Source organism: Hemicordylus capensis, chromosome 9 (assembly GCF_027244095.1).
Source record: "Hemicordylus capensis ecotype Gifberg chromosome 9, rHemCap1.1.pri, whole genome shotgun sequence".
Taxonomy (NCBI): domain Eukaryota; kingdom Metazoa; phylum Chordata; class Lepidosauria; order Squamata; family Cordylidae; genus Hemicordylus; species Hemicordylus capensis.
Genome location: NC_069665.1, coordinates 11,395,576 through 11,416,468, shown reverse-complemented (window position 1 = coordinate 11,416,468; position 20,893 = coordinate 11,395,576). Strand labels below are relative to the sequence as shown.

The following is a 20,893-nucleotide window of genomic DNA, read 5'->3' as shown; positions in this document are numbered from 1 at the left end:
TTTATCAGGCTTCAACTATAAGATTAGGAACAGAACTACATTTGACCAGAAAAACATCTCACATTTTGTTAAGACCAGATTTCCTCTCCCTCCTTCCCTCCCTCCCTCCCTCTCTCACACACACTTATATCCTGATTTTCCTCTGAGGAGCTCAGAGAATTGTATTTGCTTATTTTTATCCTCAAAACAACCCTGTGAGGTAGGTTCGGCTGAGTGATACATGACTGGCCCAGAGTCACCCAGTGAGTTTCATGGTTGAAATGGGGATTTGAACTCGGGTCTTCGCGGTCCTAGTCCAACACTCTAACCACTACATGATGCTGGCTCTCGTTAAGAGCAGCAGAGGCGTATCTAGGGAAAATAGCACCTAGGGCAAACACTGAAATTGTGCCCCCTGTCCAAGCATCTGACACACATCTTTCAGATAACTTTACCATAATATCAGCTGAAAAATACAAGTCAGGCTCGTTAATCTTTTAATCTTTCAAAAACTATTTTAGCAGTGGACTTAGTCAGACCAAAAAATGCTGGAAAACTACAAATTTCAGTATGCTGGGGCTCATGAAATACCCAAATACTATGTGGAGGTGTACTTGGAAAACTAAACAGAAATGCCTGTCTAATTCTCTACTATGTATTGTAGCATCACCATTACATAAGTTTTAAAAATCAATGGAGAATTTGACTTTTCCCAGATACTCTGTAAATAATTAAAGGATATGCAGAGTAAACTGTGTCACTGCTTGGCATATATTCTAGTCTTTCAGAAAGACAGTTAAAATGAGAGAAAGAAAGCAAGAAACTCCCAGTGGGCCTTAATATTAAGGATTTCACACTGATTCAAAGACAAATTCACCATTAATAGCCATATTAGCAAGACATCACATTCAACTCACTTATCACAAGAAGCAAAGTAAGAGCAAATCAATACAATCCTAGCTCATAAGCATCAGCTCAGTATTCACAAGCCCTGATTCTCTGTACATAGTGCCAATCTGAATATGTGTACAGTGACTTATATTATATATTATTATTTTTTTACCTGTAGCCCCTTCGGGGGTTACTGGCCTCTAGGGCCTCGCAGGGACCATTTGAGCACGTGCAGTGGCCATTTTTAAATATCTTTTTTTAAAAAAATGGCCACTGAAAACAAAATGGCCACCGCACATGCTCAAATGGCCTCTGCAAGGCCTGGCAAGACCTAGGGCCTCACAGAGGCCATTTGAGCATGCACGGTGGCCATTTTGTTTTTGGCAGCCATTTTTTTTAAAAAAATTAATTTTATAAAATGGCGCCCCCTTCAAGTGGCGCCCAGGGCACGTGCCCTGCCTGCCCTACCCCTAGATATGCCCCTGAAGAGCAGGCATGTGTGTGGCCTCATTCAGTAGTGACTGGTGTGGGCACCGCACCACGGTGGTGGCGGCAATGTAAACTAAGAGGTGCTTACCTCTGCTACTAAAGCCACTAAAGTTTAATGGTGCAGTGGGGAAATGACTTGATCAGCAAGCCAGAGGCTGATGGTTCGAATCCCCGCTGGTATGTTTCCCAGATGATGGGAAACACCTATATTGGGCAGCAGCAATATAGGAAGATCCTGAAAGGCATCATCTCATACTGCATGGGAGGAGGCAATGGGAAAGCCCTCCTGTATTCTACCAAAGATAACCACAGGGCTCTGTGGTCACCAAGAGTCAACACCGACAGCACACTTTACCTCTGCTACTGCAGCACCTGAACGTTGCTTTGAGCAGCAGCATGCCACCAAGCACCCCTTGTGGTGGTGAATCGCCTCTGCGATTCTGTGATCTGGGGCTTGGCTCTGTGGAGTCCAGGTGAGTGGTGGAGATGATCCTCTGCTGCAGGGGATGCTGGGCAACAAGCTGCTGCTCAGAGCAGTGTTCAGGTGTGGCAGTAGTGGAGGTAAGCACCTATTAATTTGCACTTGACTCTCGTCGCCCCACCTCCACCCCGGTGGTGCCCACACTGGCTGCCACTAGCCTAATTCCATGCAATCAGAGAATTGAATATGACACTCGATCTTGACTTTGTTGTGTGCATGTGTGAGGGGGGGGAGAGAGGGGGGAGGGGAGAGAGGGAGGAGATTGTGAGCTCTCTTGGGACAGGGAACCTTCTTCTTATACCTTCTGCTGTGTAAGCTGCTTTGTGGAGAAGCATGGTATCAATATTTTTAATCACCATCATCAGATTAGTCAAAAGTTCTAGATGATTTATCAGTGGGGGTCAGTTTTGGTAAGCACAGGCATAATTAATCCAGGGCATTGAGTGTCAAGGACATATATTGTATAGCTTTCTTGTATTGAGCAGAGGAAGAACAACTGTCCATAACTTCCAGAATAGCATCTGGTTTTAAATACAGGGATCTACAGCCATGGTTGCTATTTGGTCCTTATTAGGCGGTGAGATTAATTTTGTGTCACAGTCTTGGAGAAACAGAAAAAGGTTCCCAGCATTTTTTCCTGTATGCCTTGATTTTTTTTTTAGTGGGCAGTTACTCCATCTCAACAAGATGGCCTCTTTTTCCATAACATTTGGCCGCAACAGAAATGCCACTGTTAACCATTGATAAAAATATGTGCATCACCAGTTGGTCATGGCTCTCTTTTGAATGCAAAACCATTTGATGTGCGAAGGCTATCATAGCTGAGCCCTGTGCCTAGCAGGTCTGTCCCTTTACCTCACTCCATGCGGAAATCACCCATTGGAGCCGATCATTTTTCGGACATCGCCCCAACACACACGTCTGCTGACTTTCTGGCTTCAATTCGTTGTTGCACATAGTATCTGGCAGGATTTTCAATGTGGAGAGGCCCATGCTTTTGCAGAAAATATCACGTTTAATTATGCCTCTTCCGCATGTTTTAGAACACTGTACAGAAAGGGGAGAGAGGGTGATGTTAGAGTTAAGGAACTTTAAACTGGCAAGAGAATTAAGCAAGTGAATCTCCGCCTTATCCTTAGACATTAAAAAAGTTGCCTTTTGCCCTGTCAGGCCATTGGTCCATCAAGCTCAGCACTGTCTATCAGGGAACTCTAACAGGGATTCCCAGATGTTGTTGACTACAACGCCCAAAATCACCAAGCAAAAGCCATTGCAGCTGGGGATTCTGGGAGTTGTAGTCAACATCTGGGAATCCCTGTTAAGGGATTTGCCCAGTCAAACCTGGAGATGCAGGGATTAAACCCAGGACCTTCTGCATTATTTATTAATTATTATTAATTATTATTAATAATAATAATTCAATTTCTATACCGCCCTTCCAAATATGGTTCAAGGTGGTTTACAAAGAGGAATAATACATAAATAAGATGGATTCCTGTCCCCAAAGGGCTCACAATCTAAAAGAAACATAAGATAGACACCAGCAACGGTCACTGGGGGTGAATAGGGCCAGTTACTCTCCCCCTGCTAAATAAAGAGAATCACCACGTCAAAAGGTGCCTCTTTGCCAAGTTAGGAGGAGTTTGCCTTATTCATATGGTTAAGTATGACTGGGAAAGCATGCCTCAAATCATAGACATCTCCATATCTTATAAAATCTGATGCACTGGAGAGTGGGAGAGCTGCAGAATCTCTGCGGATTCTGCAGGCAGGAATCTCTCTCGGCCCTATCTTGGAGATGGCAGGGAGGGAACTTGGAGCCTAGATGCTCTTCCCAGAGTAGCTCCGTCCCTTAAGGGGAATATTTTACAGTGCTCACCAGGCCAGATTAAGCTCTTTGCCGCTCATGGTCAAAAAGGCCTTTGCCACCCTTTTACCTTACACACAAAAAAGTTAGTCCTCCTCTTTTACCTTATAAAAGAAAGACATTCTCCTCTCCGCTCCACCCTTGCTGCAGCCACCGTTGCCCACAGAGAGGGGCGGCAAAACTTGAGGGGCAAAATTTGCTGCTCCTCAAATTTTGCCACTGTAGGCAAATGCCTACACTGCCTCTCCATTAACCCACCACTGGTGCTCACACATAAGGAGAAACATGATTCCTAATGTGTGCATGTGTGAGGGAGGGAGTGGAGGGAGTGGAGGGAGATTCTGTGACATTTCAAGTTTTTAATATAATGTGTTAGCTACAATTGAGCTGTTGTGGTTAATTACTGTGAAGCTATTTCTACTAGTGGCAGCAACTTATAACAGAGCCAAACCACTGATGATAGTCAAGCTGAACAGAAAAAAATATGCTCCTGGAGAGTAGGCCTCCCGCAGATCTGGAAGTTCACCATCCCTGCTAGGGACAAATGGCCAGTTCCAATGTTATGGAGTCCATCGGGGGGTGCTCAAAAACACACTTCCTCATGGTGAAAGCTCCCTGTGGTCGCCCAAACAGGAATGCCAGCCATTTAAACACGCACGGCCAACAACAGGAAGTGCCATGCGTGTGCATTTCCATGTAAACGTGGCACTTCTTTCAGACCAGATTTCCAAAAGGAAAGCCTGGATTTGCCCTGACTACGGATTTGAATATAGGTTTCCCATCTCCGAGCCGAGGGCTCTAGTTACTGAGCTACTACGCTGGCTCTCTCGTCTGCAGAATGGCAGCCAATCCTAGAAACCTTAGGAACCCTAAACTCAGCCCTGGAAGTGGGAAAGAGAAGAATGGCAAAAGAGCTGCTGCCAGCTATTTCTCAGCTGGTGGGTGAAACCACAATGGGCTATTCTATAGTCCCTGCACGGAGCAGTCTGTGCTCGTATGCACACAGACGGATGGGGAAATCGGCAGCATATTCAGGAAGGCAGACAATGCTTTCATTCTCCGTCATGATAATTAAGCAAAAAACAACCTCTCACTTGCTTGCTTTTACAGCTGGATTAGACGGGAAGATATTGCAGAAGCACATCCACTGCCGTTAACACTTTGCAATATCTCTGCCTTGCCAAGTTGCAAAATAGCAAGAGCGCGTTTCACTTGAGCGTGAAGGCAGTCAGGCATCCCATATCTTTCTGAAACAGGGTGTGTGCGTGTGTGTGTGTGTGTGTGTGTGTGTGTAGGAATTTGCCTGAGGCCCTGGTGCTACCAACTGAGTGCTTTTGAGCACAGTTGTCACTGTAATGTGATATTAAGTTGCTTGAAACAACACTTTATCAAAGGAAGACAAATCAGTGAGCTCTTTCTCACGATCTGTGAGAAGGGCTTGAAGGGGAGAGGGAGGCAGCCTCGATCCTCTCCTCGTTGCTGGGCGGGCAGATCGCCTACCCAGACGATTGCCAGCTTCTGCCAGCAGCAGGGAGGTTTGTGGTACGGGAGCACCCTTGGAATTCCCATAATGCACTGTGCAAGTCTGTGGTGCATTATGGGGAGTTTTTAATGCTGGCTGGGAGGCAGCTGGTGTGTGGGTGTCGGGCAGAGCCGTGCGACACCGACACACGATCCGTTACCCCGAGCTAATGGTAGCGGGGCTCCCATGAGGGTTTGCTACCATGCTGCCACTGCAAACTGTGCATCTCAGGGTGGTTCTCACGCACAGGCAAAACCGGGCTGGGCTTCCCTAGCCCAGTTTTGCAGGTGCACGAGAACAGCCTCAGTCGGTCTATGGGGTGCTGCTGATAATCAACAAACACGGAGTGCCTGCCGTGAAAAAATGAATGTGTTTGTACCGAGCAGGCCATCACAATGTTGGGTTGAGGTTTTGGATTCCTGTTCATGCTGCTACATTCAGGGCTGGGGCAGTCCTTTCAGGAGGCAAGGAGAGGCTGTCATTTCAGGTGGAAGGTTATTTGGGCACTAAGAGGGGAAATCAGGTGCCCCCACCACCTCTGCTGCCATTAGAGCACCTCTTTGGGTCCAAGCTGACCCTTGGAATCTGTGCAAGGAGCATCTCTCCTTACTCTACTTATAAGGCTTGCAAGAAGCAGAAGGAGAGAAGAGGGGGTGCTGCCAACCTCCCTCCCTCCCCGTCTCCTGAGTTACTGTCAGGCTTGCAGGAATTGGTTTGGAAAGGGGCTGGCCGCTACCAGGGTCATGGAGCAAGACAATATTTGACGCCTTGCCTCAGGTGCCATATCTTGGGCCGACACTGATTGAGAGCACATTTCCACACAGGATTCTGCACATTTAAGCTCAGTGCAAGGAAAGAGCTCCATTGCTTAGTTGTGGCCATGTGCACCACAGAACACACAAGGGAGAAGAGAACTGAATGAGGAGAAGGTATGAACCTGCCTGACACTGATTCAGACAAGGAGACTCCACACAAGCAGTGTGGAGAGCCTACGAGGCTTGGCCTGCTCTCCCCACAGACGATTGGGCGGCTAGCCCTGGGTGGCCAGATCGGCCACCCACACGATTACCAACTCTGTCACGGCCCCACATGAGTGCATGGGGCATTCTGGGAAGACCCCCATGTTGGGAGGCTTGTTGCAGCCTCTTGGTCGGAGGTCTACATGTGAGTTAACACAGCGCCGGGCCATGGTGTCTTACAATAAAAAAAAATTGGGTTAGCAGAAAACGCTAGGTTGGTTGAAGAAAAGCCGACCCCTTTTATGTGGGAACTCTGTGTTTATTTTCTTTTTTTTTAACATATTTTTATACTGCCTGTATGTTCTGTGTTGACAGAAGAGAATACATGCCAGAATGGATCTTCGAGATCCGGTCTTAAGTCCGCAGTTGAGAGATCTTGTATGGTGCAGTGGTTAGCTAGCATGCTGGACATGGCCTGGGGAGATCTGGGTTCAAATTGCTGCTTAGCCACAAAGCTCATTGCATGGCCTGGGCAGTAGCAAACTAACAGAGGCAATTCACATGTGCACGCAAAACCAGGCTAAGTGAACCCAGCCCAGTTTTGCATGTGCATGTGAACCAGCAGGATCAGGCCGATCCTAGCGGCACACCCACCTAACTAGCCACTCTTTAAAATGAGGTCAAGGGAGTGAGCACTCTCTTTATTTTAAAAAAGTTGTCTGGCAGCCGTGGCTGCCAAACTGTGGGGAGCCGAGGAAGGGAGGGGGGGTCCTCATAATGCACATGCACTGCACACTTGCACGGTGCATCATGGTATTTCTAGGGGCTAGGGAACACATCCTGGTCCCCAACCCTCCCCGCTGCCTGGGTGCATGGGGAATCATCTGGGTGCGCAGGGAGAGTGCCTAGCACAGGAGGAGCAGTTATTTTCAGGGAAGGTAAGTCGAACCTGCCTTCTCTGCAGCCTGCTCTGGAGACCTTCTCACTGCTCATGAGAAGAGGCTCAATGTCTGTCAGCCCCAGGTGTGGAGGGAGGCCAGCGGCGGCCCGGGTTCTGCTGCCACTGCCGCAGTCCCCTAGCCTCACCCCCACGCGCCTGACATCAGACACAGGGAGCATTAAGCCACGCCCCCCGCACCGAACAACAGACACGGGGGCATGTCTGGGGTGTGAGGCGCAGCCCCTGAGGTGTGGTGGCCCGGGTTCTTTGAACCCGTCTGTTCAATGGTGGCTCTGCCCCTGGTAAGCCCCTGAAGGAATGTTGTGAGGATGCCCAATAATCTCTATGTTTGTAGCCCTAAGTTATCTGGAGGAAGGGCAGGATATTAATGTAACAATTCAATGCACAATGACTTAAGAGCTCCCTTGGAACCTAAATTAGAGAGGTTATTTTGTATATGTTTTTAACTGGTTTTATGCTATTGTTAACCGCCCAGAGACGAAAGTTTGGGGCAGTGTACAAATTTGATAAATAAATAAATAAATGTACACCACCTAGAGATGTACATATCAGGCGGTATAAAAGAATAATACATAAACAAACAATGCCTCAGAAACAGTATGAAGCAATATCTTCAAACGAAACATAATTTACTGAATCCACTGCTGCAAAATGTGTTCATGACCACCACTGTAAATAGCTTTAAAAGGAGATCAGACAAATTCACGGAGGCGAGGTCTCGCAGCAACGATTGATCATGGTAGCTAAATGGAACCTCCATCTTCAGAATCAGTCTCCGTGTGAATAACAGTTCCTTAACAATAACGCTGGAGGAGGGCTTTTGCCTCCATACTCTGCTGGTGAGCTTCCCAGAAGAATCTAGCTGATCGCTGTGGGAAATAGGACGATGAAGGAATGTGCTGATACTCTTGAGAAATGCCACTTATCTTATGGAATCTCATATGGTTTCCCTCATAAATTCTCCAATGTGTCTCCTTGGGAAATACCCTGAAATCCACCTTGAATTTCAATACACACACACACACACACACACACACACACACACACACACAGAGGTGCCAACTCCATTGTGAAATAGACGGGTTTTGATCCAATTCTGCAAAGCCCATCTTACGTTCTTATTGGTAATACTACAATACAAAGCAATGCAAGCCACGCCTCTTAATTACCTGAGACCATGGGCCAGGACTCCATTCTGGTGGGCACTCTTGATTATTACATGCCTGGATTTGCGCTGGTGTGCTGACTGGGCAGAGCGCATGGGCCACAATTTCCTCCTTCTGAAAAGCCTTTCTCTGCACACACTGGATCTGACGGCTTTGCTGCCCTCCACCACAGGATTGGCTGCAAGCACTCCACTCATCTGATGACCAGCTTCAAGAAAGAGTACATTCATTGGTTGCAAATATCCACAGAGCAGAGAAGAAATTGATGCAAAACAGAGGTGAAGTCTACAGATCAGTTATGAATCAGTGACTGGAACATCTCTTCATGGATTCTGAAAATCATGGCCTACTCTACAAATACTTCATTCGAAGTACTAAGCTCTACTAACTGGGCAAAGGGACACCTTTTCAAATGATAAAGATAAAGTGTGTCGTCAAGTTGATTTTGACTCCTGGTGCCCACAGAAGCCTGTGGTTGTCTTTTGGTAGAATACAGGAGGGGTTTACCATTGCCTCCTCCCACACAGTATGAGATTATGCCTTTCAGCATCTTCCTATATTTGCTGCAGCCCAATATAGTACCAGTGGGTATTCAAAATGCTAACCATTTTGTTAGTCAAACATTTCCCCACTGTGCCACTACTCTCATATATTTAGCAGAAGGAGAACAACAACTATTTCTATTCATCCCAGCAGAGCACTGCTTCAGTGGGTGTTATTTGGTGCTTCTTTTGTGTTTCTTTTTCAAATGCAAGCCTTTTGGGGGCAGGGAACTAGAGATGTGAATGAAACAAAAAATTTTTATTCTTTTCAAATTTGAATCAAATTTTGAAAATTCATGTTGAATTCAAACCAAATTTGAATATGGTCTGACAATTCAATTTGAATTTGAATATAATTTGAATCAATTCAATCCTATTTGGGTGCCTTTTTTAACCAACTGGGGGCCTCAGTGGTTTTTAACAGTTGCCAAATGGCTCTCAAATTGAATTTGAATTGAATTTTGAAAATTTTATTCAAATTTGAATCCAATTGCACTTTCAAGGAGTGATTCAATTCAAATTTGAATCACTCAAATCACCCAGATTCAAGTCAAATTGATTCAAATCAATTTGCACATCCCTACAGGGAACCATCCTCAAATTAATTATTGATTTAGCTATATAAACTGCTTTGCAAACTTTTCTTTTGTTTAAAAACTTTATGTACATAATAATGATGGTTAGCTGTACTGGATGCTACAGCCCAAAAGGATGTTGATTCAAAACATTCAGAGAACAGCTACATTGACAGGAATGGCAGATGGAAACTGATAGAGTTGTCCTAGAAAACAAGAAGATGGCATCACAACCCAGCCCCAACTAGTGATGGGCTAGCACTGGCCCCAGGAACACAGGAAGTTGCCTTACGCGAAGTCAGACAATTGGTTCATCTGGCTCAGTACACTGACTAGCAGTGGCTTCTCAAAGATTTCAGGCCAGGGTCTTTCCCAGCCCTACCTGAAGATGCCAGGGAATGAACCTGGGACCTAAAGCAGAAGCTGTATTACTGAGCTATGTCCCTATACTGGCCCCAAACCAACCCTTGACCTTGACACCAAGCTGGAACGTAGGAGATGCACAAAGACAGAGCCCCTCAAGGCAGCTCCCTGAACCCCCTGAAATGGCACTCTCTGAACCTGATCCCCCAGGGGATCCAACTCCTCCCTTTCCATCACCCTCCCTAATACCTGTACATCAGATATCAGACAGGTGAGGTGGGATCGACTGGAGAGAAGGTGTTGTTCCAGACACCAGGTCAGAGGTCTGCCCCTTGAAGAGTGATACTCTCTAGGCAAGGTGCTGGAAATCAGTAGAGACAGACTGACTCAGAGGTATTTAAGTCTGCCTCTGGTTGTTGAGCATCATTGTATCCCATAGAACTGTCCATGGTGCTATTCCAATTTATCCTGCCTTGCTTCATCAGCCACCAGACCTCCTGGGATCTATGCCATGGGATGGGACTGGACAGGTACTGAGGCTTGGAGACCATTCCCCAATGTATAGGAGAAGAACAGTATAGGATCCTGCCTTATACCATTGGTCCATCTAGCTCAGTGTTGTCTACATTGACTGGCAATGGCTCTCTGAAGTTACAGGCAAGAGTTTCTCCCAGTACTACCTGGAGATGCCAGGGACTGAACGTAGAACCTTCTCCATGCAGTTGCTCTTCTACTGAGCCATGCCCCCTTTTTCCCTTAAGGGGTCAATTCAGGCACTGATTTTGTGAAGGGCCTTGTAGTCTCATATCCAAATGCAAGCCAAGGTGGACCCTGCTTAGCAAAGGGGACAATTCATGCTTTCTACCACAAGACCAGCTCTCCTTAAATGGAGAATGGGAATATTAATTCAAGTTATCCATAGGGAGGGCCATTCCATGTTGATTAATTCTCTCCCCCTCTCTCTCTCCATTAAGTATCCAATCACTTTGAAGTGTGAGTTTAGGAAACAGGTATATGACCTTGATACTCAAAACAATGAATGTCTAGTTCCTAACACCAAAATGGCCCCATAGTGTGTCATGCTGAATTACAAACATGTGGTTGAACCTTATTTAATGGAAGTGCTTGGCTTTCTTGTTCGAAGGCTCACTATTAACAACTAACACTGAAAGGCTATGGCTACAATCCAAAGCACCGGGAAGGAGGTTCAACTGAATTCAAAGACAAATAAGTCCCAATTGGACAATCCTTAGGGTTCCAGCTACAGCCTTTCACTGTAAATGAAAGTAGGAGTCTGGGAAGCTATTCTCATGATGGAGGAGAAGTAGGCTAAGCGAGCCTAGCCTGGTTATCCCTCATCTTGAGCCCAGTGGTTCCAAGGCAGATGGCCTGCCTAAGAACCCTTCCCCTTAAACCAGGTTAACTGAGCGCTCTGTTAACCCAATTTTCTTGGTTGTGAGATGCTGTGGCGTATCTCCACACCACAGAAACTCATGAGGAGACACCAACCAGTAGGCTAAAACAAGCCTCCCAGCCTCGGGGGTCTCCCCAAAGTGCCCCACACATTTGTGTGAGGCATTCTGGGACTTTCAGGGGCCAGGCGGCCCCCGATCCTCACAGCCCCTACTGGCTCCATGATGGAGCCGGTAATCGTGTGGCTGGCTGATCTGGCCACCCAGGACTAATAGCCTGCTCATCTGTGGGGAGAGCGGCTAAGCCCTCTCTCCCAGCAGAAGCCCCCATAGCACTTCACAATAATTGTGTGAAGTGCCTCTGGGTGTCTTGAGTGTAATCTAGTGTACATTCAGCAGTAGTAGTAGTAGTACTTTATTACAGCCAATGGCCACTCAATACAACAAAACCACACACAAAACTACACGTCACTTCAGAAACATCAAAAGAAACTGCAATAGAAACAGTACAGTAAGAGTATCATACATGAAGAATTTTGTCTAGATAAAATCTGTTCACCCTCCTACTATACTATGCCAGCATCTAACCTCTCAACACTCAGCTGTTTTGGTGTACATGCACAGGAACTGTTCCGCATATACATGTTCTTGCTGTTTCTGGCCTGGAATCTGAAGCACAGAGCTTCCCTGTTCCTTTATGACTGTGAGCAGGGATTAGGGCTGTGCACAGATCAAATCTTTGCATCCAATCCGATGCAAGTGATTAATGTATTTTTCTTCCAATATTAATATTAGCTTGGATCGAATCGGCTGATGCATTGTTATCAGATTGATGCATCATCCAACAGGATATAGCGACTCATAGGTTATAATGGTAAATCACCAAATTAGCTAGACATATATAATTGTAATTCAGAATGGGATAAAACTTCAGGCATGGTAGACCTTTGCTAAGTTGACCTTTGAGAGTGCTTGATCTTGTTAGGGCTTGATCACATCTTATGCAGAAGTGTCATGGGTTCTGAGGATAACCTCCCCCTCTCCTTTTCTTAAGTTTGCTTTGAATATATACTTGCATCCTTGCTTTACTTGGATGCTTGAAGGCAATTGAAAACCCTCTTGAGAGGGCTTTGTCCCCAAAGTGCAGGCTGATATGTGTCAGGGTATCTGAGAAGAAGGTGCACTTCCCTGTCACATTACTGCTTGCTTGGAGAAGACTGAAGGGATTGAACAGAATTAATGCAGAGTCTGTCTGGCAGGCTGGCCAGCTAAATCTACATCCATATCCCCAAGAGCTATGACTAGAAGGGAATAGAAATGCAGATAATCCCCTCAAAAAACACCCAAAACCCAGCCCTGCTGGATCAGGCAAAAGGCCTATCTAGTCTAGCATCATGCTTCACAGACTGGCCAATTAGGTGCTTCTAGGAAGCCCACAAACAAGAGATGAAGGCATGCCCCTTCTCTTGCTGTTGCTCCCCTGCAACTGGGATTCAGAAGAATCCTGCCTCTGAACCTGGAAATAGCCTATAGTCATCAAGACTAGTAGCCATTGATAGACCTCACTTCTGTGAATTTGTCATCTTTTTAAAGCCGTCCAAGCTGGTGGCCATCACCACATCCCTTGGCAGGGAATTCCATAGAATAATTATGTGCCATGTGGAAAAGTACTAATTGGAGCATGCTTTGAACAGCTGCAGACTGGAGGAGAATCAAAGCAATGTGCATCTAGAGGTGGAAAAAACCTTGAAACACCCCATTGGTTCCCATGGGTAGCTCCTAGGGACACCAAAGCGGGTTGGGTGGTAGGGCATGATGGGTGCTACCTACCACTGAACCCACAAAAGAAATGGGCAAGCAGGTTTTTTTTTAACACATTTAAGCTTTCCCCCAAACCCTCATAGGGTCCCATGAGGGTTTTGGAGAAAGGTTAAAATTAGGGGTGCTTTGTGTTTCCCCATTGTTCCCTATTGGAGATATACACAGAATGGATTTTACTTCTGTTCCAAGCTTGGAATGGAATGCAAAATGACCTGAACATTCTGACCAAAACACCTGAGCAATCCTGGGGCACCCCAGCTGCCAATCCCAAGCGGCAACAGCATGTCTCCAGAGCTTATCTGGCCTCCATGCATGCACAGAGGTCATCTGCATGGTGAGCATGCGTTGACCATGTGGCACCAAGGCCAGGTGAGCTCCGGAAACACTCTGCTGCCACTTGGGATTGGCAGCTGGAGCCCATTTCGAGTCAAAACATTTCAAAACCTTTCGACTCAAAACTTCTTGCACACCCCTACAATATGACGCAAAATTACTGCGGATAGGGGCTGTATCGATCCGATACGATTGTTTCAATTCCGTGCACAGCCCTAGCAAGTCCACTCCATTACATGCATGCAGTTGGAAATCCATACAGGTTAACAAAGCTCTCCAGGTAATAGATGAGAGTGGGATGCTCCTTCAGAAATAAGTTTTTGATTCATGTCCCACTGGTGAAACTCCTGATTTGCAGGACATGTTGACATTTATCTAAACCAGTTTTAAAATGGCATTGACTGCCATGACCTTGTTCAGGGACTCTGGAAGTTGTAGTTCTGTTCAGATGGTCTAGGTGGAGATATGAACCCTTCCCCTAGTCTAGACCAGTACATGAGGTACTATTCCACCCTGGCTCACTATGCTCAACTCATCCTTTTGAACACAGGAAGAACAGAATAGCTTGCTAAATCCAGCAACCCTGTCATTATAGTCTGGAAGATTAAGAAGCTGTCTCCTGGCATATGATTTAAAAATCTTTTTTTAAAAGTGACAGTGATTAATCAGCTGACCACTGATGGACAAATATATCCTCCGAACATGCCATAGGCTTCACAAATTTGGCAGGAGAAAATCCCAACCCAAGCAAACACGTTATTTACTATGACCTGAACTACAACATGGAATAAGGTGGATTCACTGAGGCTATTCTCATTAGTGAGCAAAACCGGACTAAGTGGGCCCAGCCTGGTTTTGCTCGCTTGTGAGAACCACCGGGCAAGCCCACCTAAACAGCCTCCCTCTTACACGAGGGAACAAGTGCTCATTTTTTTGATCGTGTGTCAGTTGCGGCTGCTTGCAGCTGCAGTGGACACACTCGGGGGGAGAGGCTCTCAGAAATGCACTGCATACTCGTGTGGTGCATTACTGGGGCACCAGGGACGCTTCTCTTCACCCAACTCCCGGAGCAGCCAGGTGAGGTGTGGGCAGACAGCAGGAGAGCCACTGCGTGTCTGGGTGGGCGATCCACCTGCCAAGGGACCAAAGCAGGGTTATCTGTGGGGAGGTAAGCTCTTTTGGGATTCCTCCCTACCAAAGAGGGTAGCCCTTCTCACTTGATCGTGAGAAGAGCTTCACTTTCTCTACTGCCAGGGTTCTCAAACTGAGGCTCTCCTGCAGATGCTGGCCTACAACTCCCATCATCCCTGGCTACTGGCCATTGTGACTAAGGATTGTGGGAGTTGTAGCTCAATAACACCCAGAGGGCCACAGTTTGAGTTGCCTGACACTCTCTTCCCATTCACACATAATCCGGAGCTTAAGGTACCAGAGGTTGCCAAACTTGTATGTACATCCAAACGAACGCAGGAAACTCCAGTTCCATGCAGAGAGCGATCCGAGGTTTTCTTTTCTAAACTCCAATTTGAACCCTCAGGTTGTGTTGAGATTCACCGATCCTAACCTGAGGTTTGCTGCAGCCTGCATTATGTGCAAATGTGGAACTGCAGGGTCGGCTGTCTGGAACCACCATTGAGAGAATAAGTTCCTCCCTCTCTTCCACTGGAATTGGCTGTGTGGGCTGTCCTTCATGCAAGAAGGAAGCCCACATAGCCAGTTCCCCCTTCCTCTCTGCAGTCTCCCTGACTGCAGAGATCCTGCTCTCCATTACGTCCAAATTTGATCAGGAAAGTGGGGGTGGCATCGTCAGGTAGGGCTGGGGGAAACTACCACCTAAAACTTTGGAGAGCCATTGCAAGTCAGTGTCGTCGGTACTGAGCTAGATGGACCAATAGTATGACCCTGTATAAGGTAGCTTCCTACGTTCTTAGCCATGTGTCAGAATCTTTTACACTTGCTATTCATGTTCTCAGTTCCGTGCTTTATCACAGAAGAATGCCGCAATATTTGCTCAGGATTGCATGCCATTCTGTCATTAGCACTACATGGGCACATGCTAATGTAAATTGGCAGTGGCCAAAAGAACTGGAACAACTCATCAGGAGGCCTGTTAAGAACACACATATGATGAGAAGATGAATATCCAGAATGTGATTGTTCCTTTCTCCAATTATTTTTCATGAGCACTGAGTTTTCTTTTCAAAGCTAGAACACTGGAGAGGCTTTCAGTGTCTGTCTCTTCCAACCAAACACTTATGATCGACACACCCAGTTTCAAAGTTTCCAGTAATGTCAGAGGCATATGACGACTGCGACTTGTGTGGCTTTTTCTTTGATTAAAATAAATGCTATGTTTTAGAAGTTGCCAACCACAATTAAAAGGCAAATACAAACAGCCTAAAGAAAGCCAAAGGAAATGTAATAGAAGCTTTTCTGTCTGCAAGAACCAGGGCCCATGGGTACCAAAATAACATTTGGCAGCAGATTAATCACATGCAAATAGATTATTTGGCCAGGGAGATTACTTCAAATTAGTTCTTCAGACAATGACAAAGCTCAAGGCAAGGCAATAAAACTGCTGAAGTGGCCACACGATATGCTACCCCAATTAAACCTTATCTCTGCCTTCTCGTGGTTCTGCCATAGGTTTATTTTGGATTCTAGGTCTTCTTAGTAATAGTATTATTTTTAGTTTTATATAAAATTCAACTTGATTGGTGAAATGTATTTGAAAATCCCACAATACACAAAGGTACTGCACCAGATCTCATTTGTTCATTGACTTGAGGCTAGTGGAGTCAGGTTTCTACACAAATCTGCCTCCAAGAACAGGTTGGTGTTACATCAGGTGGTTTAAAACACTTATTGTTTAGCCCATGAATCTCCAAGTAAGGCTGGGTTAGATTCCTGTCTAAAACCTTGGGAAGCCACTGCTAGTCAGTGTAGATAATATGGTGCTAGATAGACCAAAATCTGACTCTGTATAAGGGAATTTCCTATGTTCTAGATCAAGAGTGGGCAAGGCTAGAACCCTGGAAATCCACCAGTTAGGAACACAGGAAGCTGCCCTCTACTACCTTGGACCATTGGTTCATCTAGCTCTGTATTGTCTACACTAGGGATACTCAATGTTGAGTTCCCAGATGTTATTGGACTTCAACTCCCATAATCCCCAGCCCCAGCGGCCTTTGGTTGAGGATTATGGGAGTTGAAGTCCAATAACATCTGGGAACTCAACATTGAGAATCCCTGGTCTACACTGACTGGCAGCAGCTTCTCCAAGGTTTTAGGCAGAAGTCTTTCGCAGACCTATCTCATGTTTAACCAAAATAGCCAGTGTTTGAATCACATCTAGCTCGTCATTTAAAATTATTGCTTCTTGCTCAGTCTGCAGTGGACTGGATGACCTACTGGGGTCTTTCTCTCTGATATTCCTTTCAATAGAGTAGGTCTATCAATGGCTAGTAGAAAATAGCTAGAAGGCATCCTCGTGAACAGAAGCAGTATATCTTTGAATACCAGATGCTGGTAACGAAAAAACGGGATAGCTATCACATTTATGTCCTGATGTGAGTTTCCAGCGGCATCTGGCCACCTGATGTTGGAAACAGGATGAAGTTGACCTTGACCTGATTCCAGAACAGCAATACTGACATTTATAATATGTGACAACAGATAGCCTTTCATCCTTTTTCCTCTAGGTGAAAAATATCTGCTTCCTTTAGCCTTTCTAGCTCCAGTCTTTACTCTCCCCATATGTGTGTGTGTGTGTGTGTGTGTGTGTGTGTGTGTGTGTGTGTACGCGCGCACACAAGAACCTCAGTATTCGCGGGAGTTTTCTTCCCTGCTACTCCTGGGGATACAGAAACCACAAATACTGAGTGATTTGGGCTATGGAAATCCAGGGTTAGGTTCCTGGAGGTCAGAAAAAGTCCCACAATGTAAAAGGCCCTAGAAATGGGCAGAAAAACGTGGTCTTCCAGGTTTTTTTTTGTGTGTGTGTGTGTGTTTGTGTTTGCAAAAGGAAACATAAAATGGCTCCTGATCTCAAAATGGCAGCCAAAAATGACCTCCAAGGTCATTTCCAGTCACCCCTGACCCATGGATACAACCCTTTAAAAACCCTTTCCCCCCACTTATACCAAGGTCGGGTGTCTAGTACCTGGTCGCAGATCCGTGGATGCTGGATCCGCAGATATTGAGGTTTTACTGTACACATACACAAACATACATAGGATACTGATACAGAATTATATGCCACTGAAAACAATGGCCATAATATTGCACAATTGAATCCTTGCAAATGTTGCATGAGTGCTTGGGCATACCCGTGGCATACCCATTCTCTTTCATTTGCAACCGTGAAATATTTCATTAATTAATGTTTTGGTGACAACACACCCTGAGTTCTCTCACAGCACATCAGAGTGTCTCGATACAGTAGATGTACAGTGCACAAAACATATTTAAACTTTTTGGGGTTTTGTAGAACATTGTGTAGGGAATTGTTTGTGCAGAAAGGAATGGTTTTATCACACAGAACTTGTTAACGCAGATTCAAACACAAAACCTTGGCACAGAAACGGAGGAAAACCCAATGATACTTACTAGGCGGGGCATGGATTTGTGTTGCATAGCTTTGTCTCTATTAAGGGCTTAGTCCATGGACCACAAAAAGAGGAATTGACTCGGGTACGGTGGTCTTGTAAGCACACAGCTTTTGCTATCAAGTGCCCTGTGGAGACACCCAAGAGAGATCCAATAATTGGCTATCCAAAGGAGATATTTGAGAGATAAAATAATTAGTACATTAAGTTAAGAAGAGATTGAACTTGCCTAAAAATGAAAATTACCCATGAAGGCTGCTGAAATCCCCATTATTCCCTATGGTAAAAGATGCGTGAACTTCAAAAATCTTTTAAAGTTCACCCCTTTGCCCAATTTTTTTGAAATATGGGTGGTAGCTTCCTTGCACTCACTGGGCATTACAACCCACCATAACCCACTCTGGGCCACCCTCGTGCCCCCCACATTAAGTTAAAATGTTGCTGAATTCCCCATTATTCTCTATGGGGAAAAGCTTTTCAGCCTCCCAGTCGGGGGTCTCCTCGTAAGTAGCTGAGACACAGAGCCGCAACATGGCTACTCACAATTTCAAAAACCGGGTTGGTGGAGCACTCGGGCTACCTAAGCAGGCTAGCCATGTGTAAGCCACCGGGCTCGCCTGCAAGCTCTCCTAGCCCTATTTTTGCTGCTCATGGGAATAGCCTCACAGTTTTGTGCCAAAATGTGGATGTGGGGGCTAAGGGTGGCATTTGCAGGGGGAGATTGGCAAGAGGGAGAGGTGCTTAACTTCTCCTATCCCTTGCAGTTGCCCATTGGGGGGCCATTTCCCCATACAAACACACACACACACACACACACACACACACACACACACACACACCCGTTTCTTCCTATTCTGGAGCATGGCTGGGGAACATGATTCAACATGACTGGCACGGGGGCACCTGCAAAGAAGATTTGGTGGGTGGGCAAAGAGATGAGCACCTCTTTCTGCCCATCTATGAGGCTATTCTCACCTACACTGAAAACTGGGCTAAGGGAACCCAGCTCGGTTTCCAGTGAGTGTGTGAACGATCGGGAGCCACATGGCTCCTGGCGGCAGGCCCACTTAATCCCCCACCTTAAACAAGGTTAGTGGAGCGAGCACCCTGCTAAACCCATTTGTCTGATTTTGTGCTGCCACTGGGCAGCACTGCACCATGCTGACTCACGGGTAGACCCCTGACTGAGAGGCTACAACAAGCCTCCTGGTGTTGGGGGGCTCCCCAGAATGCCCCACACACTTGAGTGGGGCATTCTAGGACTTCCAGGGGCCAGGAAGCCCCCGATCCCCACCGCTCCTATTAGCTACATGACAGAGCCGGTAATCGTGTGGGCAGCTGATACGGCCGCCCAGGGTAAGCTGTGTGCTTGTGTGCAGGGAGAGCGGGTCAAGTCCGCTCTACCGTCAAACCTCCTGCAGGGTCTCCACATTGCTTGTGTGGAGAGCCTCTATTTGTCCCTTAACATGAAGTTTCACTCCAAAAGCCTACATCAAGTGGTGGAGGAGAGACATTTGCAAGGGATAATAAGAGAGTTAAGCATTCTTTTCCTGTCCCCAGCAAATGCTCCCTCTAGCTTCTACATTAGCATTCGCTGCCAGGTTCATCTTGTAGCATGTCGGTCCACCCTGGGATGTCGACACACGGGCAAGGCACTGGCTTCATGCTGATTGATTCTCCCCTACATCTGTCCCTCCCCAATGGCATTAGCTTTTTATTTCCATATGCAGTCCCCACCCTAAGAGCCTGAGTCCTTAGTTGATCTTGGCCAAGTCACTATCTTTTAGCATCAATTTTCTTATCTCTAAAGGGGAAACCCAACAGGATGGGTGTGAAACGAATGAAGATGAAAAGTTGTACGCTGTCAACTGCATGTATGTTGCCAAACTAAAATGCTGCCATAAATGCATCTACTAGGAATTTGACTCAAACAACATTCAATTTCATGCAGCTTGGGGCTTGAATTAAGCGGCACTGCACCACCAACGTAGCCCAACTCCCAGCACAAAATTATTTAATGTGTTTGACTAAAAACAGGGAAGTAATGTTCAGTTGATTCTTTGGTTAGATTAATCAGTTAAAACCCTTTTGGCTGATTAAAAATCAATCAGAACTTTATTGTGGTCTCTGACCAGCTGATTGATTAAAAAGGCAACCCTGATTAATTATGCAACTTTAAAAAAAGAAAGAACATAATTATTTGAATAAAAGAACTTCCAGAAACTTTTCATCTGATCCGTGAAAAGCACCAGATGGGGTTCAACGGAGAGAGTGGGCTTAGCCCACTCTTCCCACAGGTGATCAGACCTCTAGCCCTGGATGGCCACAGCAGCCACCCACATGAATACCGGATCTGTCATGGAGCTGGTGGAGGCTGCAGGGATCGGGGGGCCCCTGGCCCCCAGAAGTCTCAGGATGTCCTGCGCAAGCACGCAGGGCATTCTGAGGGGGGAACAACACCGGGAGGCTGTTTGTAGCCTCCTGGTCTACTCATGTGCTGCCGTGCATCACCACAGCAAACGATCACAAAAACAAGGTTAAGGGAGTGCTCACTCCTTTAACCTCATTTAAGTGGAAGGGGAATTAGGTGAGCCTTGGATTGCACAGCATGGAGACTATTCCCACGACCAGGAAAAACTGGGCTAAGGGAGCCTAGCCCAATTTCTTCTGGTCGTGTGCTGCAACGGGAGCTGTGCATGCTCTGCTAACCACATTTACCCAATCGTGAGATGGCGCTGTGTGGCTCCGCGCATTGGCAACTCATGAGGAGACCCCTGCTAGGAGTCTACAACAAGCCTGCCAGCCTTGGGGGTCTCCAGGATGCCCCGTGCACTCGTGTGGGGCATCCTGGGACTTCCGGGGGCTGGGCAGCCCCCGATCCACGCCACCCCTACTGGCTCCATGACGAAGCTGGGAATTGTGTGA

The 20,893-nt window shown here is 46.3% G+C and overlaps 1 protein-coding gene across 1 annotated transcript in view; it reads right to left on the bottom strand.

Annotated features, from left to right (window-relative positions):
• ADAMTS18 (ADAM metallopeptidase with thrombospondin type 1 motif 18) overlaps nucleotides 1–20,893 on the bottom strand; it is a 159,134-nt gene that overhangs the window by 16,557 nt on the left and 121,684 nt on the right. Inside the window, exons 18-20 of the mRNA XM_053271592.1 lie at nucleotides 17,970–18,096; nucleotides 8,319–8,523; nucleotides 2,696–2,887 (exon numbers count right to left, since the gene is read on the bottom strand). Of these exons, the coding sequence (XP_053127567.1) occupies nucleotides 2,696–2,887; nucleotides 8,319–8,523; nucleotides 17,970–18,096 (524 nt within the window). The remainder of the gene's footprint in view (nucleotides 1–2,695; nucleotides 2,888–8,318; nucleotides 8,524–17,969; nucleotides 18,097–20,893) is intronic.